We start from the raw sequence: 24,431 nt of genomic DNA, 5'->3' as shown, positions 1-24,431 counted from the left end.
TGCTTTTGTCCTTGATGAAGTGGCAATGAGATTGCATTGGCTTCAAGCTCGTTCATCGTCATCATCGTCGATGCCGAAGAGGACGAACGACTTCTTGGGTGCATCTCCCCACTCCATTTCTCCGTGTGCTCCCTTGAACTTTTGACCTGGTTTCCTGTCAAGCCCGGTCTCATACGGTATCGCTGGTGTATCCTGCTGTCCGGTCATGCCTGGTGCACGCCTGTCATCATTTTCGGAATACCCGAAGCGTGTCGCAGGCCGAGATCTGCCTCCGTACACTGAGTCATCATCGTCCTCTTCCCCATCAGTCTCGTCGTGTGATGGTCGATCGTCTCGCTCTCGACGGCGCTCCCTTTCATCTTCTGTAACACGAACAGAGGCAGTGATCTCCTCCAGCTTCTTCATCGTACGCGTCTGAACCAAGAAGGAGAATCCGTCTGTAAGAGGCTCACCAACCGGAACAAACCAGAGATACCAGACATCGCCCATGATCTGTCGCCAGTTGCTGCCTGCTCCAACGTCGTATAGGTTGAGCTTGCTTGCCTTTTTCAGAGCTTTGCGCTCTTCGCGGGTGAGATGCTCGTCTGATCGCCATCCGCGTGCTTCCCTCCTCCCGCCGCTTTGCCTTGGCTCTTCGGCTACTCTGCGCTGAGTGTCAATCGAGTTCCTCGCAATGCCTCGCAAACGGTCCTCGACTCTTGGCCGTGCCGGATTCTTCTTGGACCGTAATCTGATCCTTCCTGACCCCTCCATACTCTCGATTGTAGTCCTGTTCTTGCAGATCAGCCAAGCATGATATCCGGCGAACGGTACCAGGCTCGCTCCGAAGATGAAGCCCAGAAATAGCACGACAGCCCATGAGATCGGACTGGTCTCGAAGCCATTGTTCTCGTACTCAACGTATCGGAGCAACGCCCGTGCAGTCTCTTGGCAGCAATAGACGCAGAAAAGCGCTGTGTAGCTGATGAAGAGGAAGAAGCCTTTGTGATTGCGCAGACCCACACAGCGATTGGCTAGCCAAGGACAGTGATGGTCCATGCGTAGGACGCAACGTTTGCAGGTGCTGCAGTGATGTGTTCGATCGGGCTTAGGTGCGTCACACTTGTTGCACCATCGAGACTCGCCTGAAGACTTGACCCAGATGTTGGATCGGCGCTCAACATCTGCACTGGTAGAAACCTGACTTTTGAGTCGTTGCAGGTCGTCAAGCTGCTGTCGGCCTGATCGAGCCAGATACTGTGGTTGACCTGGGATGGGTGCGTTCAACAGCGGTGCTCGTGCTGATTCGTGTTCTGCGTGCGTCTCCTCCTGCCCTTGCATCAGTGACTGTCTCTCATCGTTCTCCTCGCCAAGCCCGTACTCGCTTGCTGACTCCAGCGCACCTCTGCTCTCATGATCCCGCGAGCGATCAAGTGGAGAACCCGGATCTTTGAATACTGCTACGAGGAAGCCCCATATCGCTCCACCTGCCAACACCGAAGAGAGTAGTAGCTCGAGAAGCGCTGAGACCCATTCGCCCTTGCGTGCAAGATGATAGCGAAGCGCGAGCGATATTGTGGCGGTGAGATAGGCGTAGGCGATCAAAGCGAGGATGAAGCCAAATGGGATCCAGCGAAGGTTTCGACAGATGCGTTTGAGCCATTCTGGCGATCGTGGGTCTTTTGGGTCGCAAGTCAGCGCCATGGTGAGGCCGCTGTTGCTTGACCCTAGATCTCTCCGCGGCTTAGGAGTCTTTGTAAGTGAGGTTCGTGTGATGCGATGTGGTGTGGTGATGTGTCGTTGGAAGGGCCGAAACGTGGAGAGGCTGTGAAGCGTGTCGAGCGTCGGGATTCGGGTAACAGCCCACGGTACGCAGGTAAGCGCGCACGTGCGCTCAGACGCGTGAGACCCTGGACAGCTGAGTTGCAGGCGCAGCAGCCAAAAAAAAAAAAAAAAAAAAAAAAAGGGTGTTGACCTCCACTTTTTGAGAAGACGACTCAGGAGCAACAGAGCAGCAGTTGAATTTAGGTACACCGCTTAGTAAGGCCACAGTCAGGCACTCAACTTGGTCAAGTGGATCTACACAAAAGTGCTGCTATTTTCATGAGGAAGTAACAACTAGACAGGAGTATATATACATGCTTTGGCATCCAGCTAAGCCTGCTCTTTCAAGTCATGCCCATGTGCCATGTATCTTCCTTTCATTACCGTTGTCATGTTATCATACCTCCTGCATGCCATGGTGTCAACCCTCGAGCATAGGTTGCATGTGCCCCCACTAACTTTGCATCCATCTCATCCTCCTTGTTGCTTGGTGTCTTCCCAATTCCCCAATCATGAGTGTTCTGATTTAACACATTGTTTCTTGGCAATACTGATGTATCTTCAACTCCCTCCCTCAACAGTATGTCCAAACCTATCATCCTTGATGCCTTTGTTGTGCTAAGCCCTCTGAGGGGCTTCGTGAGGATGTCAGCCACATTGTTAGCCATTCCGACAAACTCAATCGATATATCACCATCCTGTACATGATCCCTGATAAAGTAGTATCTGGTGTCGATGTGCTTGAGTTTCCAATGCTTGGCCAGATCCTTGCTGACTTGTATGCATCCTTGACTGTCAGTGTGCAATATTGGTTTGACTCCAGCCACTCCTAGATCTCTGAGTAAGTATGAGAAGAAGAGTGCTTCTCTTGCTGCCTCGGATGCAGCAACCATCTCTGCCTCCACTGCTGATAGTGCTATGCATTTCTGCACATGCGATTTCCAGCTGACTGGGCATCCATACACATGTGATTGCCCCGGACATACTCCTTCATCCATTCGTAGGGTCGGAGGCCCAATTCGCATCGGTATACATAACTATTGGTTGGCTTGTGTGTTTCCTATGTACTCCTCCTAAAATCAGGTGGTAGTCGCTTGTCTGATTTAGGTACTTCAATAGGTGTATTGCAGCCTTCCATGTGCTGTCAATTGGTTCTGACATATACCTTGCCAGGTTTCCAACTGCAAATGAGATGTCTGGCCTTACTGTATTAGATACCCATAAGAGTTGCCCCACCAACTCTTGATATTGCTTGGCTTGACTTGGCATGCATTTGTCTCCTCCAGCAATTCCCACCACACTCTGCATTGGGATCCAAGTTCTTTCGCTTGATCTTTCTTGCCACTTACTCACCATGCTCTTGATATATGCAATTAGATCAAGTGATATCTTGCCTTGCTTTCTCTCTTGAGTGATCTTGATACCTAGGAATTCCTTTACCAGTCCATTGTCCTCTGTTCCCCATTTACCCATGATCTTGGACTTAGTGCGGTTGACCTCTTGGCAACAAGGTGATGCAATCAGCATGTCATCCATGTATGCTGTGATGACCATGAGTTTTTTGCCTGCCCCTCTTGAGTAGAGGCATGGGGCACTCGGCATACAGTAGAAACCAATCTTTCGGAGGTGGGAATCTAGTTCGATGTTCCATTTGCAGCCTGATTGTTTCAGGCTGTAAAGCCCTTTTACAAGTTTCAGTACCTTTCCTGGTGGTATCCTGGTCCCAACCAGTGGCTTTAGGTAAATGTCATGGTGTAGGCTTGAGTTGAGGTAGGCCTGCTTGACGTCAATTGAGTCAACCTCCCAATCTCGTACCACTGCTATGGCCAGCACTCCTCTTATTGCCTGGGTGGGCGCCACTGGTGCAAAGATCTCTGTGTAATCTAGGCCCTCTCTCTGCATGAATCCTTGTGCTACTAGTCTTGCTTTGTACTTCATAGGGATCATGTTTGCATCAGTTTTGATCTTGAGCACCCATCATGTGTCGACTGTGTTCATTCTCCATGGCAGGTCGGTTATTTCCCATGTTCCCATTGCCTCTAGGCTGTCCAGTTCCTTGCACATTGCTTCCTCCCAGAGCCTCTTATCCTCTCCGGCCAGTGCCTCGCGAATGGTTGGGTTCAAGTCCTTCTTTCCTTTCTCAGCTCTTGCTGCTGTCAGTCCGAAGTAGCTCTTCTTTACCCAATTCTCCAGATTGCACATGTTCCTGGCTGGCCTCCAGTTCGGCCATGGGCCCCTCTTCTCAGGTGGTACTGGTGTATACTCTGCCCTTTCTTTTGGGCCTCCATTAGGGGCTTCATCTTCAATGTGTGGCTCTTCAAGTTCCTCCCCCTCGAGGGTCGACTCAATGTCGACATACTCCTCCAAGGGCTCTTGCTCTCTTTCATCAAACAAATTCTCTTCTGTGTACCCCAAGTCATCGAGATCCTCTTCAATAGTTGGGACTGGTGGTGGTCATATGCTCATTGGTCACCACTCTGATTGATCTGACCAACACTGTGTTTCCATGAACCTTGCCAAATTACTCCAGAAGATGTTTGGAGTATAGTCAGGGCTGTAGAATAGCCATCCCTTTCTCTCTAAGCTGTATCCTAGGAATATAGCTGTGACCACCCGCTGGTCTAACTTCTTGTTGTTTTGATAGCCTTGCCTTCAGGACATTTACCCAAGCTAGGCATCCGAATACATGCATGAGGTGAATGAATCATTCTGGTGATTTCCCAAACATGAGCTGGTATGGGAACTCTCCATCGATGCTGGGAGTGAGATTGAGCTTGAATGCTGCCACTCGTATTGCATGTGGCCAAAACCTCTTCAGTAGGCTCCTTTGCATCAGTAGCATTCGCATCTTTTCACCTAGGCTCCTGTTCATCCATTCTACCCATCCATTTTGTCTGCTATTGTATCCCACAGTTGTTTGCCATTCTATACCCTTTGATAATGACCATTCTAATGCTTCATTGCTCTTCCATTCAGTTCCTTGATCAGATCAGATTGCCTTTAGCTTCCTATCCATCTGTGTCTCTAGGAATGATACAATCCTTTTGAGTTGTGTAAATGCGTGACCCTTTCGTAAAAGCAGCTGCACATGTACATACTTGCTATAATCATCGACCAGCACTAACATGCATGTGTACTCTGTCACATGTGATGAGTCTATGATCAAATCGATGTGGTTGAGGTCTATGGGCCCTGCAGCTCTTTCACCACTACCTTGCCCCATCCAAGCAACTGTACTTTTGGACTGTATACACTGCTCACATGTCAGAGCTGTATCTGGGTCCAATGCTGCTACAGGTTTGCCTTTCAGTTTATCAACAATCACTCTGGATTTGTCTCAACCTGGATGTCCTAGACGTTCGTGCCAGAGCTGTCTTGTGGAGATCTTTGGTCTCCAGTCGGCCAGCTCAAACTCTTCATCAACTCCTTCAAACAGTGGTGTTGATGTAGTCATTGCGCTTTGTCGCCATGTATCGCCTCGGAACTCTAATAGTCCGTGCTCGCGATCTTTTGCTATTTTCAGCAGCATGCTGTTTGCCAGGTGTATTTGTCCACCTGTGGGATCTAAAGTTACACGTGCTCCTTCATCCATCAGTAAATTGGTTGACAATAGATTAACATTGAGTCTTTTAACATACAACACATTTTGGAGATAGACATCTCTGTATTCTGTTGCTATGCTAACATCTCCCACAGCAGTTGCCTCCAATACTTCGCTTCCAGCAGTGTATACATGCTTTCTGCAGTTTCTTGGATGTATGAGCATACTGTGGTCATTAACCATATGATAACTTGCTCCTGAATCAAGGATCCAACATGTGGTTTCTCCTGACTTTGGGAGCTGTCACCAACTTGGGGTGAAAGAGCACCAGACCTCCTAGTTGGTCTTGGCAAAAGGGGAATTTTCGGGAATGGTGATAGAGGCATTGCATTGCCTAGCACTGTGCCCATGACGTTTGCACACCCAGCAGTGGATCCTTTTTGGTTTGACTGCAGTCCTTGCATTGCCCATGTCTGACTCAGCGTTGTAGGCCTGTTCTTCGTTGGTGCTGGCAGTCCTGGTGCTTGCTTGGTGTGGATCCACTTTCTGACTAGGAACATTCTCCATTGCAGACTGTCATGTAGTTAAGGCTGTTGCCAGGGCATCAAAACTAACTTGGTGAACAGTAGCAACTGTCTCCTTGTAGACAGGATGTCAGATCATACACCTTTGGAGTGCAGCATATAGCATGTCATCACTGAATGGGGCCCCTAGAAGACTAGTTTCTGTCTGCATGGCCCTGATCTCTTGGATTAGCTTATGGGCATCAGCATGAAACATCTTGGCCTCATTGAGTTGGGCAAGCAGTGCTATCCATCGTGAGGTTCTAGCCGCTTCACTGGTCAGGCTCCTTTTGATCTTCTTCCAGGCTTGGTGAAAGGTTAGATGATTTTTGCTGATGTCGAGCAGGAGGTAGAGAACATTGTGCTCTCCTTCAGTGTCTAGGGTGCCACGTAGGACACCTACTAGGGCATTATTGAAGGTTCTGTCCCATTTCAGGTGGCTTCTGTCATATTTGCCCTCTAGGTGGTGCATGGCATGAGGGACTACCTGAAGGTTGGCCTTGACAAGTGTGCACCAGCTGTAGTAGTTGCGTGACATGAGTTTGGGAACTGTCTCCAAGATTTTGGCTAAGGTACAGTAATTGTATCGGTCATCATCATCATCCAATTCTGATCCTCCTCCATCCTCATTGTCAAAGTACTCGGTCTCATTACCGTCGGTGGCCTCTTCGTCGATTTGTACTTGTTGTGTTGTCTTACCCTTTCTTCCCTCTTTAGTCTTCCTGGCTGCTTCGCTCATGCTGGCTTGGTGATCACTTTCTCCTGCCATTTTGAATGTTGTGGGTTTGAGCCCCATGTTGGGAGCCAGTTGAATTTAGGTACACCACTTAGTAAGGCCACAGTCAGGCACTCAACTTGGTCAAGTGGATCTACACAAAAGTGCTGCTATTTTCATGAGGAAGTAACAACTAGACAGGAGTATATATACATGCTTTGGCATCCAGCTAAGCCTGCTCTTTTGAGTCATGCCCATGTGCCATGTATCTTCCTTTCATTACCATTGTCATGTTATCATACCTCCTGCATTCCATGGTGTCAACCCTCAAGCATAGGTTGCATGTGCCCCCACTAACTTTGCATCCATCTCATCCTCCTTGTTGCTTGGTGTCTTCCTGATTCCCCAATCATGAGTGTTCTGATTTAACACATTATTTCTTGGCAATACCGATGTATCTTCAACTGCAGCGCCTCAGCGCAATCATCTAGTCGCTCCTTCTCGAGGAGCCTCCGAACTGATTCGGACACCACCAACAGCGCCGTGCACCGCATCCTTTGGAAACTGGACAACGATCGTTCGAAGCGCTGGGCTTTCAAAGTTTCTCTCTCCGGTAGAGTAGGCTTTCAGAAATCACCTCAGCTGTCTGCCTTGCTTGGCCCTTGACGCCTTGGCCAGGCGGGAGCTGACATATGGCCCCATCCGACCTTCTGAGGAAATTTTTTGGCCGCCGACATCGACCATGGCCTCACTCGACAAGCTCGCCATTCGCGGCGTGCGCTCTTTCGACGACAAGTCGATCAACATCATACAGTTCTTCCATCCTCTCACTGTAATCGTTGGCTACAACGGCAGCGGCAAGACCACCATCATCGAATGCCTCAAATATGCTACCACCGGTGATCTTCCACCCAATACGAAAGGAGGTGCCTTTGTACACGATCCACAAATGGCCACCTCCAACGAGGTCAAGGCACAGGTTCGTCTCCGATTTTATGCGGCCAACAAGGTTCGCATGAATTGCGTGCGCAATTTACAGGTCTCGCGCAAGAAGGGCGGTGGTCTCACGATGAAGACGCTTGAGGGCCTGCTACAGATCGCCGACGAAGATGCAAAGACTGGAAAGCGAGGTACGCTTTCCACGAAATGTTCCGAGCTGGACGAGGAGATCCCAAGGCTTCTCGGCGTTTCCAAGTCCATCCTGGAGAACGTGATATTCTGCCATCAGGAAGACAGCAACTGGCCTCTCTCTGAGCCTGCCAGTCTGAAGAAGAAATTCGACGATATCTTCGAAGCCACACGCTACACGAAGGCCCTCGACAACATCAAGACGCTTCGAAAAGACCGCACGAATCAGCTCAAGGTCGACAAAGCGGCTCTAGAGGGTCTCAAAGTAGACAAGGATCGAGCGGACACGATCAAGACCAAGCTCACACACCTTCAAGCTGACTTGGCGCAGAAGGAGGCAAAGCTTGAAGATCTTAATGAGGAGATTCGCATCAAGACGGTGCAGAACTCCAAGTTCTACGACGAAGCGACCCGATTCCGCGAAATCGTCAGCCGTGCAGAGACGCTCGAAGAGAAGGAGAGACTTCACAAAGAGAACATGGAAGCATTGCAAGCAACCATGACACCCATCAAAGACACAGACGAGGAACTGCAAAAGCGCAAACAGAGCTTTCGCTCTCACCTTGACCAAGCTCAGTCCAAAATTAACTCGCTCAAGAAGCGCACAGCAGAGAAAGAGGACGAGCTCGAAACAAACGAGCAGCGCCATCGCAAAAAGCTGTCCGAAAAGGGTGGTCTCGAAGCCGAGAAGCGTGCACATGTTCAGGCGAAAGAGAAGCGCGAGGCTTCGATCAAGCAGATCGCAAACGAGCTTGGTATCAAAGGCTTCGGTGGTGAAGACCTCACTGATACACAGATCCGCAGCTTTGAGGATCGGGTCAAGGAAGAGGTGCGAAAGCTCGATGATGAGTTCGCACGCCTGCGCGAAACCAACTCGAAGAAGGACGACGAACTTACTACGGCATGGCAGAATCTGCGTGCTGAATTGCGAGCTAAGCAGAACGCTCGCGAGCAGCTCACAGACTCGGTTCGTAAACTCAAAGACAAGGTTAAGAGAGCACAGGATGACCTCGACGGGTACGCTTTGAGCAATGCCGATATCGAGGCGGCGGAGCGCGACCGAGACAACCTCTCTGCAAAGGTGGCTGCGGCGCAAAAAGAGGTCGAGGAAGCCAAGTACGACGAGCAGATCCGCAAGAAGAACGCCGAGATTCGCGAGAAGGATGAGCTGCGCGAAGAGCGAACGTCTGAGATCAACCTTTTGAATCGACATGCTGAGCTACGCGCTTCTCTCGGTCTCAAAATGCAACAGGCCACTACGCGGAGAAACAATGCACAAGGCCTCTTCGACCGTCACAAATCTTCGCTGTCCGATCGCATTTGCACCGACATGGAGCTGCGTGATGTTGAGAACGAGGTTGTTCGCGTCCTCACAAAGCACGAAAAGCGACTAGGGGAGCTCGAGGCGGTCAACAGCGACAAAAATCGGGAATTGCAGCAAGTCGAGTCTGCCATCTCTTTTGCTCGGAAGCAAATCAAGTCAAAGCAGGAAGTAGCCGCCGAGCTGCAGCAGACAGTAAGCTCGATCCTGTCGCCCGACTTCGACGACGCAGAAGAAGCCGTCAAGATCTGCGCAGAGGAGATTGCAGCAGCCAAAGACGAATACGCCTCCATCGACTCTCTAGACTCATTTCTTCGTCGAGTACTCCGAGAGGCCAAGGGCAAAGGTCATTGCTTCGCATGCAACCGAGGTGTCACTCCGTCCGAGTACGAAGCTATCGAGAAGCACGTCAACACCACCCTCAGCTCTAGCAACACGACCGAGAAAAAGAAGACGCTCAAGGCCGACATCGACGGATGGTCAGAGCGCAGCGCAGAGTGTCAGATTGCTCTCGCCAAGGACGCTCAGCGAAAAGCCATCGAAGAAGTCGAGATCGTAGACCTGCGAAACACCATCTCAAGTAAAGAAGCGGAGCTGAAAGAAGCAGCCGAAGCAGCCGAGACCTCATCAGCCGAGGTGGCAAAGATGCAAACGGAGCTCAAAGAGCTTCAGTCGCTTCGTCGCGTCGGCAACGACATTGCCCGCCTGCTTTCGGAAGCTTCCGACCTCGACTCAGAGGTCCAATCCTTGCAAAGCGATCTCGCAACCACGGGTTCGACGCAGACGGGCGAGCAAGTCCAAGCTGAGATCGACCAGCTAGCCGCTTCCATCAAGGTGCTCAAGCGCGAGCTCAATGTCTTGCAGCAGGACCGCGAGACGAAACGCACCTTGATCAACAGCTTTGAAAGAGATGCACATCGAGCAGAGGTGACTGTCATCACCAAGCGCCAGGAGTATGCCAAGAAGGCTTCCATCGAGGAACAGTTGCAAGAGATGAACGCTGACCTAGAAGAGCAGCAAAAGCGCATCAAGAGCCTCGACGCTGAGATTGAAAGCTCTAGCACGCCCATTCGCCGCGCCAAGGATGGGCTTGAGTCATTCAAGGCCGAGGCAAGCAAGGCGGAGAACAAGCTCAGAGCCAGGGTCGATAAGCTGGAAGTCTGGGCGAAGCAGATCCGGGAGCTCAATGCTGCCGTCAATGCATACATTCAGCAACGCGGGACACAGCGGCTCGAGGAATGCGAGGAGGCTATCCAGGAGCTGGTTGAAAAGATCCAGGGCATACACAGGGATGTCAAGGAGCTGACAGACAAGATCACTGAATTGCAGAAGGAGGTCAACCAATCACAAGCCACCGAGCGTAATATCCTCGACAATATCCGATACCGACAGCTTGCCAAAGATGTCCTGCAGATCGAGGAGGAGATCAACTCGCTTGACCTGGAGCAAGCGCAACGTAGTCGCAAGCACTTTGCTGACAAGTACACTGAAGCCAAGGAAGAAGAGAATCGTCTCAACGGTGAAGCCTCTCATCTTAGCGGAGAGCTTGCATCGCTTCGCTCGCAGATCAAGGGCCGAGAGCTCGAATTGCGAGATGAGTTCAAGGGTGTTCACCAGAACTACAAGCGCAAGCTCATCGAAGTCAAGACCTCTGAGATGGCCAACAACGATCTGGAGAAGTACGCCAAAGCCCTCGAGAACGCCATCATGCGCTACCACGCAATCAAGATGGAGGAGATCAACGACATCATTCGCTACCTTTGGCAGAAGACTTACCAGGGTACGGACATCGACACGATTCTGATCAAGTCGGACAATGAAGGCGCACGTGGCAACCGCTCGTACAACTACCGCGTCTGCATGGTCAAGGACACAGTCGAGATGGATATGCGTGGACGTTGTTCAGCTGGTCAGAAAGTGCTGGCGTCCATCATCATTCGACTCGCATTAGCAGAATCGTTCGGTAGCAACTGCGGCATTTTGGCGTTGGATGAGCCGACGACGAACCTGGACAAGGACAACATCGAGGCGCTGGCTAGGAGTTTGGCAGACTTGATCAAGGAGCGGGCCGAGAACAGTCAGCTGCAGCTGATTGTGATTACACACGACGAGGAGTTCTTGACGCTGTTGGGTCAGAACGACGTGCTCGAATACTACTGGAGAGTCAGCAGAGACGTTCATCAGAAAAGCATTATCGAGCGTGAGCGCATTCGCAACACCTGAGCGCTTCTTCGACATACCCCTTATCATTCACAATCTTTCAGCGCATATGTCATCACTCTCCATTTCGCAAGCAATACATCAGTCCCTTGTTCAATGTCATGACCTGTCCATTAAGCATCGCTGACCCAGAGTAGAGTTAAAATCTGATAGTGCATATTTCGAGCCTATTCGCTATCAGCCTCGGAACCCTACCTTTTCTCCCACACTCCCTTTGTTCACCATTTTCTCGACCACCTTTGTTCCGTACATTTCTCCCATGCTACAGCTAACCGCGACGATGTGAACAGTCCGATCCCTTTCACTTGACTCACCGAAGAGGAGATTGAGAATGTGGACAGAAGGACCAAGCGAGGAATGCTTATGGCTATGAGTTGCCAAGTCAGCAAACCCAACGTATACAAGAGACCCTCCAAGTGAGATGACTTCTTGGGACAGCTCAGGTGGTTCACTACTACCATAGGAGTTGCCCCAAAATTAAACAACAAAAACTGGCATGTTTGGAATCCTCTATTTTTTGACACCATTGACACCTGGAGTGATGCTCTCAGGCACTTGGAAGGAAAAGTCAAAACTGGTGACAACAAGTCCAACAGAGTCTTTGATGGCCACCTCAAAATAATTCTGATTGGATCTTGTGAAAACAAAGGACCAAACAACTTGAACTACATATTAGCCAGGCCCAAAGATGCTATGTCCTGGACCTTCCATGAACTCTATGAACAAATTAAAACTAATCTACTCAAGAACAACGACTTAGACCAAGCTACCATCCTTTGCAAAGCAATCCACCTCTGCATGTACAACAATGATGTCCGAAAACTCATTGAAGATATCTGGGGTCAATGGGACAAGGCTGTCACAGGGTCAGCAGATCAGCATATGAAGTGTGTGCCAAATTGATCTGTGGCAATCATCAGGAATTCATGATCTAATTGGGTTGGTAGTGCATATGATTTGCAAGATCAACTGAACTCTGGGATCCTGGTTAATCTCACAAGGATCAATTGGAATCAGCCTGATCAGCAGGTCTCAGCAAGTTGGCCATCACAAGTAAGCATTGGGAGATTCAGGAAGGAGGATACCAGCATTAGAAGGAGAAGCATATGGGAGATAACCACATGCAGGAGTGGGGACCAAGCTCAGCATCACACAAATGGTTACCACTCAAGGGGTACAAGTGTATAAGCCACATAGGACCAAGCACAGGGGCAACCACATGATCAAGGGGCTTGGTTACAGGGCCTGACAGGTGGCTAAGGGATTCACAAGATAAGGACAAGAAGGTGGTTGCCAGTGAAGAGAGAAGGAGCAGTGTCAAGAAGACTGGGGATTGGCTATGAGGAGGAGGAGCTGTGTCAAAGGGGTCATCACACATCACCAGGCAAAGAAGAGCATGGAGGCAAAGGGACAGTATCACACAAACCAATATGCTGTGCAAGCAGTAGAGGTGCAGCATCAAAGGAATTGACACCAGCAGGAGAGAGTGTGTCAAGAGGAGGTGAAGGCCTCTCAGGAGGAGTAGGTGAGGTGTCACAGGTGACACCAAGCAAATGCATAAATACTCTCATTCTACCATAGCATATGAGTGGATCCTCATCCACTCTACTCTATACTTTACATACTCTTTACTTGACTCATAGTTACATATCATTGCAATAGCAGAGCTTTGCAATGACACCTCAAATGTGTGTGTTGTATCACTGTTAGGTGTAAACTGTAGGTGGTGTTCCTCAACACCTGCAGTCCAGTCCCTTACTGTAGGCAGTGTTGCTTGACATCTGCAGTCCAGTCAGTTATTGTAGGTGGTGTCCAACACCTGCAGTCCAGTAACTCCTGTCCTCTGTAGGTGATAAGCATATCGCAGTCCAGACGATGTTAGAGAGCATTAGCAACAGTACTACAAACACTCGTACTGTAACCTCCAAAGAATGCAATTGTTGACAGAACTACTAATGTATACTTATGTGAAGTTATAACTAGTAAGATATGGTGTAGAGTGGATGGCGATCCACTCGACTACTATGACAAGAAGGTATGGTTATATATAACATCTTTGCAGTGTTGCCTGCAACTCTGCTCTGGCTCTCTCTTCAGAGAGTACCTTCTTTGTCAAGCACTGCTCCTCCTGTTCCTTTGTTGTCGAGGAGGGCTACTGTCACTTCATCAATAACAGGGGTTACCCCACCTCATCCTAGTGGCAGTGCACCCCCTTTCATCTACCTCCTGATGCTGGCACCCATCTTCTTACACCGATTTCATCGTCGTGTAAGGCCCCTACCTCATCCGGTGGCGACCCCTCCCTTGTCCAGTGTTGTCTGTCAGAGGTTGTGTGCCCAAAACCTGATATCTGTAATAGAAATGTGTCTATTACAAATCCTGTTGAGATATGTGACAACACTTGTGGTATTATGATTCTTGTTGAGATATGTAGTAGAGATGTCTCTATTACTTTTCTTGCCCAAAGATGCAGTAATGGTTTTGCTATTGCAGGTTTCAACTAGCTGCTATGGACACTCCATCCAGAGATAGCTCAGCACAATCAATAATGTTGATGGTATTGCAAGACACCAAGGTCTGGTGTGATTGAGATAGTCAATGTCATTGACATGAGTGTCCAGTGTGTCAACTGAATGCTTGAGGTGATCCCCAGACCACAGCAGACAACTGCCTTCAGTTCTATCTTTATCCAGACTGCTGGTTTGCTATGAACTGCCTTCAGACATCAGGGAGCAGTGATACAACACATGTGCTACAATGGAAGCAATCTACTTGTGATTGCTACTTTGCTGACTAAAACTAATGTATACTTGTGCTTGAAGTGATAACTAGTTTGATATGGTGTAGAGTGGATGCTAATCCACTCACTCACTATGACAGGGAGCATGGTTATATACCTTTCTCATAGTGTTGCCTGTGACACTGCTCCTCCTCCTCCTTCCTGCTACTCTCCCCATCCATTCTTGTGATGCTACTCATTGGCACCGCTTCCCTAGCCTCCTGCAGATGGATGGGCCTCTTGCTGCCTTCATCTTCATTAGGGGCCAGTCCCACTTCATCTGGGTGGCGACTTGCACCCCCTCTCATCCCCCTTTTGTCATCGATGCCCACCTGTTGGCCCTGACTTCATCATCATGCCAGACCCCTGCTTCATCCAGTGGTGTCCTCCCCTTGTACAGTATTCTCCCCTCATTGTATCAGCAATGGGGTGCCTCTCTGATCAATCCTCATGAGATCTGTCATACCCAGCATGATATTACATTTCCCACTGAACTCTGTAGTAATGACTTCATTCCTACAGATCCTGACAAGTTATGCCATAGGATTGTTTCTACTGCTGATCTCAGCAAACTCTTCCTTAAGCTCTCGTTTAGCCCAATCCTGCAATTTCTGTGCTCCTTCATATGACTTCAACTTCTTCCTGCCTCCTGTGCATCCAGCTCCTATGACATCGTCCTCCTGCATAATCAGCAATAGAGGTATCTTTGAGCCAGTTCCCATAAGATCTGTTGTATGAATGTGGTACTACCATTCCTACTGAATTCTGTAGTAGAGCCTTGCTTCTTATTGATCCTGACAAGTTCTGTCGTAGAGCCATTGGTCTTACCAATCTCACCAAACTCTGTTGGAACTCTCTGTCTGCCCAATCCATGATTGTTGCACATGGTCCCTTCATATTAATCCATTTCTTCCTGTGCATCCATCTGGTCCTATGACATGTGTCTCATTATCAGCAGTAGAAGCCAACTTTATAACAGCCTCCAAAGCCACTCATGAGGCTCTATTCTATAGATACTGTCATGGGCCTGAATGCTCAAGAAGCAGGAGGGTCACTGGTTCATATGGAAGGAGCACAGGTATCGAAGATCTAGTTGATACCATTAGAGAGCATGGTTGTAGTGCAGTCTCCATGGAGACCATGGACTCCTACAGACTCACATGCAAAGGAGGACCAAGCCCATATGTGAGGAGGGCCAGGCACAGCCACAAAGAGGACCAAGCTCAAGGAGCATGCAGATGGTTACCACTCAGGGGGCTCGAGAGACAAGAGTCAAAGGAACTGTCACCAGTCAAAGGAGAAGGAGCAGTGTATAGGGAACCAGCAAGCAGGTCCTGAGGAGGAGGAGCAGTGTCAAAGGAGTCAACACCACTCAGGAGGCACAAGGGTGCCAAACAAGCAGGATAGCAAGGAGGAGGAGCAGTGTCAAAGGAGTCGACACAGCTCAAGAGGCACAGGGGTGCCAAGCAAGCAGGAGAGACCCCCTGAACAGTACTCGATGAAGAAGGTACTCTCTGGAGAGAGAGCAGGAGCAGCGTCGCTGGCGATGCTGTGAAGAGGTATATAACCATGCTTTCTCATCATCAAAGGTTGAGTGGATCTTCATCCACTCTACACACACCATAACTAGTTATCACTTCAGCATAAGTATATATTAGTTTCAGTCAGCATAGTAGCAATCTATCAAGGTTGCTCCTCATTGTAGTGCATGTGTTGTATCACCACTACCTGATGTCCAAAAGCAGTTCATAGCAAACCAGTGGTCCAGATATAGATAGAACTGAAGGCAGTAGTCCACTGTGGTCTGGAGATCACTTCAAGCATCAAGTCAACACACTGGACACTCATGTTGATGCCACCAACCTTATCACCAACACCATCAACCTCATCATCATCAACACTCACACCAGACCTTGGTGTCATCATAACCTACATATTGATATTGATCATGCCAAGCTACCCCTGAATGGAGTGTCCACAGAGGTCAGCTGAAACCTACAACAGTATATACAATGAACGTCACCTGCTGTCATTGCACAACTTGATAGTCACTGAGCAACTAGCTCATTGAGACTGATACTGAGACAATAGCTGTTGCACAGTTTGATAGTCACTGAGTATCTCGACAGACCAACCTGGGTTTCAGGCGCGAGACCCCTGACATTAGCCATATTTCACACACATGCTCATCTGGCTTGTCATCTATATATACACACACTATTTCTTGTATTTACTCTACTTTGAATCATCAACTCAATTGTTCCCAACTGACATTGCCTGATACCTCAACAAGTAGTAGGGGGTATCAAATTTCGAGTGTTTTTAGAAATGCATGTTTCTTGATTTTGACAACTTTTTCCTGTTTTTGAACACCCCATTTTGGAGCATCCAAAAAACACATGTTTCTAAGAACACATTTGCAACAGATGTGGCATTTGGTTTGATATAACACATATGTTATCAAATACATTGTCAGTAACGAAGGAGGGAAGCAAGCAGTTGCACATCTGCACATCTGCACTCCATTTGACACACAGTAATGAAGGACACAATGCACAGTAATGAAGGACATGACACACCAGTGTGATGAAGTGAAGCAAGTGGATGTGCACCTGTGCATCTGCACTTCATTTTGGAGAGTGACCAAAAAGTGAGTCTATTTTACCAGGTCTGGAGGTGTGTTTTTAGAAACACATGTTTTTTTCAATTTTGGGTGAGCTTATGTAAGGTTTTTGTGTGAAATAAAAACATGTCAAAATTGAGAAATACATGTTTCTAAAAACACTCGAAATTTGATACCCCCTTAGTGTGAGTAAAGGCTGTTCGAGATTTTTTGAAACGTAACAGGCGAAAAATTGCACGCCTGCCAAAGCGTCGTGACGTGATCTTTGAGAAGAAAGGCCAACTTGTGTGCAACACGACACTCTTTCCTTTCCGCCCACACACCCGCAGCATCATCAGCCGTAATCAAATGGGATTGGCCACGCTGCAGCCAAATCCTGAAGCTTCATCTCATCACCGCGGCCACCATCTCCGACGATTTGGCTTAACCGAGCGGAAAGACACGAATGGCTAACAACTGAACTCCCCTTGTCATCATCAACCGAGTCTTCGCTCGCTGTGCACGATGCGTCGACCGGCACCACCACCACCGGCTGACAACGTGGAGCTGGACTACGGCAGTGCCAACTCACCCGAAGACAGCGCCGCGCGGCTTGGCGAAAGCAACGAAGCGGTCTATCATCCGCCATCGACAACAAGCGCAAATGAAGTCGGATCTTCTGCGGTACCCACTCCCTCAGCAGTCCAGCTCAATTTGACGACTCAGAATCGCAAACTACCTCCTCCCTACGATGACGACGCTTTCGATCAGTATGCTTCGCAATCCAGCGGTTCGCGAGCGCAGCATCCCGCTTCGAACGGGCTTGAAAGCCTCGAAAGCGGAGAGGTATCCGACAGTGGTTCAGCAATCGCAGTGGCAGGGCCCTCGTCTCCAAGACATCAGCAAGCAGCTGAGCACTTGAACCGCACAGTTGCAGTTTTGGCATCTGCAGCAGATCTCTGGGAAAGAAACCCACTTCCGCAGCCGCAGCCGCTGCCTCCACCCTTTTCTCCGCCAGCTCTTCCTCGGTTGGAAGAACAATACCGCTCAGGCCCTTATGCATACCATCCAAGCGTTCCAGAGTTCCGGCCCAATCTGCATCAACCTGCACCGCCTACTTTGCAGCCAGAAGCCTATCCCTATTATCCCGTTTCCGCAGCACAAAGTTTCCAGCATAAGGGCTATCCACGCATGGCCGGCTTCAGGTACGCATATCCAGACCACGACTTGCCTTATGACCCGCGTGCACCCTACACCACCTATACTGAGTACACGTACGGTGCTCCTCGGCAATTTCCACAACCCTACTCGCCATATCCGCCATCCGCACCATACCCTGCAGCCTACCATTCCGACCCGCAAGGTCCATACGCAGGCAGCCACCACACTTCTCAGATGGACCGCTACCAAAAGAAGCGGCTCGAGAAGCAAGAGAAGAAGCAGAAAAAGCGCGAGAACAAGCGAGAAGCCGCCGCTGCTGCTGCCTGGACTGCTGTCTCGCGTCCGTACCAAAGCCCGTTTTCTTCCGCGACCTTCGCTGACCCCGCGTTGGATCCTGACTCGCTGTGGATCGAGGACGGCAAAGCCCAAGCTGTGGCCATGATCAGCGAGCTGAATGCGCGCGGCGTGGCGCCTCAACGTCTCGCGGAGAAAGGCGTGCCTCTCGCCATGATTGAATCCTGCTGCGTCGAGCTGAACGTCACCGCGCAGGGCTCCACGACTCCCGCCCCACTAGTAGTGCATAACGCAGCTTCCTCCACGGGTGGCGCCAAAGAGGAGAAACCTGTGGGGACGACACCGGCCGAGGACGAGCTGCTTCCGAAGGAAGAGCAAGGCATCCCATTGACACCGCTGGAAGAGCTTCGTAGGAAGGTACTGGCCTCTCGCATGGCAAAGGCTGCCGCTGCATCAGCCGGAGCAAGCGATGCAGCATCCTCTGCTGCGGACAACACGAGCGGCTCTGCGACGACACCGTCATCCAACGTCTTTGACCGCACTGCTACTTCAGGCGAGGCAGATGCACTCCTATCTCAGATCGGTGAATCAATACGAAGCCTCATTCGAATCCCTTCCCCGGAAGCTTTGGCAGCCGCATCATGGGAGACGCCAGTCGAAGCGGCATCTCAAAACTCAGCAACAACCTCGCGCAAGCGATCGTACCGCGATGTCGATGCAGTTGATAACGAGGATGCCAGTCTCACTGCTGACCTTGCCGGAGGTGATATTGCGGTAGCCCCCGCACCGAGCCGTCGACAGAGGATCTCGTACGCTGACAATTTCAATCGCGCAGCAGAGACTCCTTCTGGCGAGGTTGACCTCGATGCTCCTATGCCGGACCTCCCTGACTTCTCAGAGACGATCATGAAGTCACCAAGTATGGCTGACATACCTGCACGCCGTCGCCGACCTGTCGCTGCCGACTTTGACACGGCAGAGTATCGTCCGCAGTACGAACGGCCCAACCGCTTCCTTGACGTCCCTTCTGGTCTCAATACTGTCATCGACATGTCCGATGATGAGGAGATGGAGGAGGAAGAGTTGGGTGCTTTCGAGGCGGCAAGCGGTTGGACGGAAGCACAGCTGGATCTCGACCCGCGCGAGGTTTTGTTGCTCCGTCAGAAGACAGCTTCGGAGCACTACGACAACTTTTGCGCGCTCAACAAATTGCAGCCGATGCGAAGAGCAGTCACCCCCCAGAAAGATGGCGCAAAGTCAGCTGAGGCCGGCATCGATGCTTCTGCTAGCAGTACAATGGCAGCAAGAGACCTGCTGGCTCAAGTCGCGGCGTCAGGCGCCAGCTCTGCCGGATCTGCGACGCCTTCGCGCGAGGGATTGCTGCGCAAGGAACTCGAGATCAAGCAGCTCATGCGCAAGATTCAAATGATGGAAGACCGCAAGTCTAAGCAACAGCCTTCGCCGACGGTGTCGCCGATGCCAGCACGCATTCTGCAAACCTCTGCGGCGAACTCGCAAGCTCAGCATACAAATGGGATAGTGGGTTCCGTCCCTGCACCAATGCCCGTGTCTGCAGCAGCAGCATCCAAGGCGCCAGCGACCAGTGGAGTTGGTGTCGCTCTGCCACAACCAGCTGAGCCACCCGAGCGAGGGCAGTCACAGGGCACTGCCCCCACCAATTTGAGGTTGGATCCTGCGTTACAGAAGCAACGCGAGAACCTCCTTGCGTTGCTTGCAAATAAACGCAAGGCCGCCAGCACGGCCTCAAATGGTCCAGGTCAGGTCAACGGTTCGACCGAGAATGAGAACCGAGCTCCGATCACCGTGGCCACAGCGCAGGAGGAGCAGAGCGACGTTGCTCAAGGAGAATTTCGCTCTGAAGACTCAGAAGATATCGCGATTGTGGAACGAAAGGAGGTGAGTCTCCATTTCCGCCCACGAGGATTCAAGGCATTAGACAAGAGATCGCTTGCTGACTGCTCTTCCTTTGCATTTTGCTCGGCCACCAGCTCGCACGTCAGGCCTCTGCTGTGTCACGATATAGACCGCTGGTGCCGAGTTTATTCCAAAGCGTAGGTGGAACAAGAAGAACGAGACTCGTCAAGTCGTCCGCACTTACACCCCCCTTCCTGCCTTTCCCCTTCTGACCCATCACCCCTCTCTATAACCTTCATCTTTCCAATATCTGTCTTACACTGTGCCGAGCAGGTGGCGACGCGAGTACGCTCTTATCTACCGCCCTCTCTGGGCTTCTCCTTCTCTTCGTCGTCGATGACGGCTTGTACAAGTTCGTCTGCAGTGTTGTCGACCAAGGCCGGAGAAACTCCGGATGAGAGGGTGTCAGTCAAATGGTGTCCTCGCGAGGCAGACGGACATGAGTGCACAGATTCAAGTTGCACGCAGCGACACATTTCAGGTAAGTCATTTGCTCGGCGTGTCTGTCCAGCACAGCATTTGCCTGGTAACAATCTGTTCAACCATGCCGCTCTCTACTTCTGCGTATCATCGGTTGCAGAATTCGACCAACAGACCTAGTAGAAAGCCTTCCGAGCCTCTGTGCTCCGAAGCCATCAGTAGAAGGTAGGTCTCCCTCTCAGCACAAAAGCGGCGGCACAACAGATGGCGCAGTGACGGCAGCATCGGCCTTCAGTAATCGCTCCAGTAGCAGAGCAATCCACCGCTGTATTACAGAATCGAGACCACGCCGCGCAGCCTCTCTCCTCGAATCATGTATGTGTCCTAGCAGCTGCAAAGAGGTGCGGTGCATGGCGAGATGCATACAATCTATTGCTGCACATGACTTGGCGTGCGCATCTGAGCTGGGCCACACGTGTCGCAACCTGCTCAGTCGGTTTAGAAGCTTAGTTTTGCTCCGCACTGTCGCAACCTACTCAGCCACTCAGTTTGTATATATAAGCTTCGTTTCACTCCTTGCTCTCTCTCTCTTTCCTACCACCATCTCCTCTTCTCGCAAGAGTCGCGCAACACCGACCTTGCTAATCCTTCCTTTTCCCACCCGATTCCCTCCCTTACGTTCCGCCTGTACGGCCCGCTCTTCTCTGCGCTCGATCGGGCCCCTTACGGCGGGCTGGGAGCCTTTGAGCCAGCGAGCCACCTCGCTGACCTGCAATCTAACAGGATTTCCATATTTGTTTTGTATCGACCAATTGACCCTCATCTTACTGAGCCAGGCTGGGATACTTGTTTTCGATAGATGTCATTCGCGCGGAGCGTGTTTCCAGGCTCATTGAGCGGATGTGAATGTTGAGCTTTGACCGTGCAAATGACATAGGAGAGGCGTGTTGAAGCGGATCGGTGCCGACGCTTAGGCTGAAGCAGCGCGACAGACAGCTCAGCATCACACTCTGTTCAGCAAACACATACGATCAGCTAGGAAAGTTGGTGGGATGCATGACTTAAATCAATGCTGCTACTACTTCTCTCGCTCCACTTCTCCCTGCGACACATCAAGCCAGGTAGGAATACATATCCTTCTGCCCCTCGACTCGTTCGAGATACTCTTTGTCAATCAGTTGATCAATCGCCTTCTTAATATCTGGAATCCTAGGCGTAAACCTACCCGAGACCTGTGCAACGGTCTCCTGAATCAAATTCTGATGTTTCATCTGTTTCCTACTCTTCATGATCCTAACAATCGTCGCTTGCAACAACAACCTACGATCTTCATCCACCGTCTTAAGTACATCATTCGACTCCACCCTCTGTTCGGATTTGATCGGAAGATTGAGATTAACCCGCAATTTCTTCGATCTGAAGTTGGGGTTGAGCTCAAATGCATCTTCGTCAGAAGACGAGGGTTGGAGGACTTTCGCTTTGGATAGCATGGCAAGGACTGGTTTGATAGTGGCATCGTTGAGTCCGGTCGCTTGTTGTAGTTGAGCTTGCGTGAGAGAGTCGTTGGTGTTGAATTGCAGTAGGACGGCGGTTTGGAAGGTGGAAGTTTGGAACTGCAATTGCTTCTGCTGAAGGTAATTGGCTCGAACTTCGTTCTTGCTCAACTGCCACAACCATGTAAGTTTCCTTCCCGAGTGCTTTGCAGAGTAATGCCTCTGGAATCGCTCGTAAGTCGGCAACAATTCAGTCGGGATACTGAACTCTGTCGTTGGCGCTTGCAATGGCCAGAAACCATTCGCCAACACCAGTGCGTAGAAGTCAACGTCCAACTCTGCCTTGTCGTGGTTCTTCGCCATCGTCTCCCTGAAGTTGTCGTTAAGCTCCTTGCTCAAACCCATATCCGTAAACATTCTCGCCAACTTGGCTGTGTATTCGTAACCACACGCCTCTTTCAGCCGTGAGATCATGTTGGCCTCGGCATCATCTGAGGCAGAGGCAAAGTTGACAAGACGCTTAGCAAGCATCTTGGAGTAGAACTTCTGGAAGACATCCTTGTCCTCAATGTACTTGAAGACGAGCATGACGTCTGTCAGAGCCTCTTCGAGCGAGTTCTCTGCGGAAGTCTTGTTGGACTTCTTGAGCAGAGCGTCTGTATGCTTCGCGAGAAGCTCGGGAGACTTGGATGTGGAGGTCCCAGTGGCTTTGTTACGATTGACGAAGTCACGGCAAGCTTTGTCGAGCGCTGCGAGGAAGCCTGCTTCGCCACGGAAGGCAACGTTGACCGTGTTGAGGTTGCTGCGGTGAGCGTCGAGAAGTGCCGAGACGTATGCATCTGGGTCGAGCGAGTCGCTCGCTGCTGAAGCAGGTGGTGCGGCTGCTGCCGAAGAAGGGCCTGCAGGTGCACCGTTGGTAGCAGCAGTAGCATTGGCAGCTCCAACACCAACAACCTTCTCGACTGCAGCCAGACCAACGCGCTTAACGTGAGCCTCGAACTTCTGACGTAATGGCTCGAGACCTTCTGGGATGCGAGACAGCAAAGTGTAGATGCGGAAAAGATCGTCCGCCTGCTCCAAGTCGAGAAGCTGCTGGAACTCGTCCCAAAGCATGTTCGAGTGGCGTCGCACCAAGACGTTGTCGCAAGTAGGAACGAGCTTGGTACGTGTAGATGCATGAAGATAGAGCTCGACACGGTCTTCCTCCTCCTTGAGTCTGATCTCTGCCTTCTTCATGTAGTCGGTTGCGGTGTTCTGCGACACAAAGGCGTCCGATTCGGCTGTGTAGTAGACCTCGGTAGCCTCGATGAAAGGCTTTTCGAACTCTTGTCGGTAGACGTCGAGGTTCTGTCGGTTGGTGTCGGTCTCATCGAGACCAAGAGATACGAGCGAGTCGACTACCTTCTTGACGAGCGAGGCTTCAATGACCTCTCCATTGCGCTGCTTCTCAATCTGTTTTAGCAACGCCTGTACCAAACGCCCCTTCTGCTGAACGTATCGGAACATGTGCTCCTTCCACTGGACGAGAGCAAGGATGTAGACGGTATAGACATACTTGCGACCTTCGTCCTTTTCGCGCTTGACCCAGTGTCGGTTGAGGTAGGCGAAGAGGCGATGAACAAAGTTGGCACCCGTGGTGTAGCGGTCCCACTCAGTGGCGTAATATCGGAGCAGTGGCTCTTCGGTGAGACCGTCGGAGCCAGTACGAACTTGCTCGAGATGTGTACGAAAGTATGCGGTAAGGTGGTTGTAGAGCTCAGCACCGACTAGGTTGGTGCCACCTTTGGAGCCGAATGGCCCTGAAGAACGCCCAAGAGCGGTGGATGAGGAAGCAAGTGAGGACGAGGTGAAGTGATTGTAGGCGACGGTGTAGAGTTCCATATAACGAGGATACGTCATTCCCTCCTTCAGACGGGTCATCATAAGATCGATGCCGGGTTCGAGAAAGCTCCATGTGGCCTTAGCATTGTGGACCGCAGGTAGACGGCTGCCGCCAGCTACCGCAGAGCTTGGCCCAGAAGACGTCCACGCCGGACCCGACATGGTGGATATGAGGCTTGATGGAGTGCTACCTGGTGGCGCTTGTGATGCTGTGGAAAGTAGGGATCGTGGCGAGGCTCGAGCCTTGGAAAGGCGGCTGAAAAGTTAGTGGTAGGTGTCGTTACGATGGAAGTCTTGCAGATGAGGCCACGATCAATGAGTCCAAACAATCGATAGCTATTAATGGGGTGACGGGTGACGGGTGACGGGTGACGGGTGCGAGATGAGGACGGTATTCCAGGGTCAACCAAGCTGAGTCGAGATGTGATGGTGTGAAGCGGTCAAGAGCCGAAAAAAGCAAGGGGCTGAATGAGCATGGCCTGATCGCACACAGGAAATGATACGGCAAATAATGGCTTGAGCTCGGTTCTGCGCTGCGCTTTGACCCTTTGCAGGCTTAGCCACTGGCACTCTTC

The 24,431-nt window shown here is 50.7% G+C and overlaps 4 protein-coding genes across 4 annotated transcripts; 2 read left to right on the top strand and 2 right to left on the bottom strand.

Moving 5' to 3' along the window:
- Positions 1–42: 42 nt before the first annotated feature.
- UHO2_02017 (uncharacterized protein) lies at positions 43–1,683 on the bottom strand (the record flags this gene model as incomplete). Its single annotated transcript, XM_041559454.1, has 1 exon — positions 43–1,683. One exon carries the CDS (start codon positions 1,681–1,683, stop codon positions 43–45), a length of 1,641 nt encoding a protein of 546 aa, XP_041415388.1.
- A 5,681-nt stretch (positions 1,684–7,364) lies between these two features.
- UHO2_02016 (putative RAD50 - DNA repair protein) lies at positions 7,365–11,294 on the top strand (the record flags this gene model as incomplete). The annotated part of the gene is made up of 1 exon (XM_041559453.1): positions 7,365–11,294. The coding sequence occupies one exon, from the start codon at positions 7,365–7,367 to the stop codon at positions 11,292–11,294; it is 3,930 nt and encodes a 1,309-aa protein (XP_041415387.1).
- A 5,903-nt stretch (positions 11,295–17,197) lies between these two features.
- On the top strand, positions 17,198–20,294 carry UHO2_02015 (uncharacterized protein; the record flags this gene model as incomplete). Its single annotated transcript, XM_041559452.1, has 2 exons — positions 17,198–20,044; positions 20,172–20,294. The coding sequence occupies 2 exons, from the start codon at positions 17,198–17,200 to the stop codon at positions 20,292–20,294; spliced, it is 2,970 nt and encodes a 989-aa protein (XP_041415386.1).
- Positions 20,295–21,594: 1,300 nt separating this feature from the next.
- On the bottom strand, positions 21,595–24,018 carry UHO2_02014 (putative SCF complex member Cullin 1; the record flags this gene model as incomplete). The annotated part of the gene is made up of 1 exon (XM_041559451.1): positions 21,595–24,018. The coding sequence occupies one exon, from the start codon at positions 24,016–24,018 to the stop codon at positions 21,595–21,597; it is 2,424 nt and encodes an 807-aa protein (XP_041415385.1).
- Between the last annotated feature and the right edge of the window lie 413 nt (positions 24,019–24,431).

Source organism: Ustilago hordei (genome assembly GCF_900519145.1).
Source record: "Ustilago hordei strain Uho2 genome assembly, contig: UHO2_contig_03, whole genome shotgun sequence".
Taxonomy (NCBI): Eukaryota; Fungi; Basidiomycota; class Ustilaginomycetes; order Ustilaginales; family Ustilaginaceae; genus Ustilago; species Ustilago hordei.
This window is presented reverse-complemented; position numbering and strand designations above follow the sequence as displayed.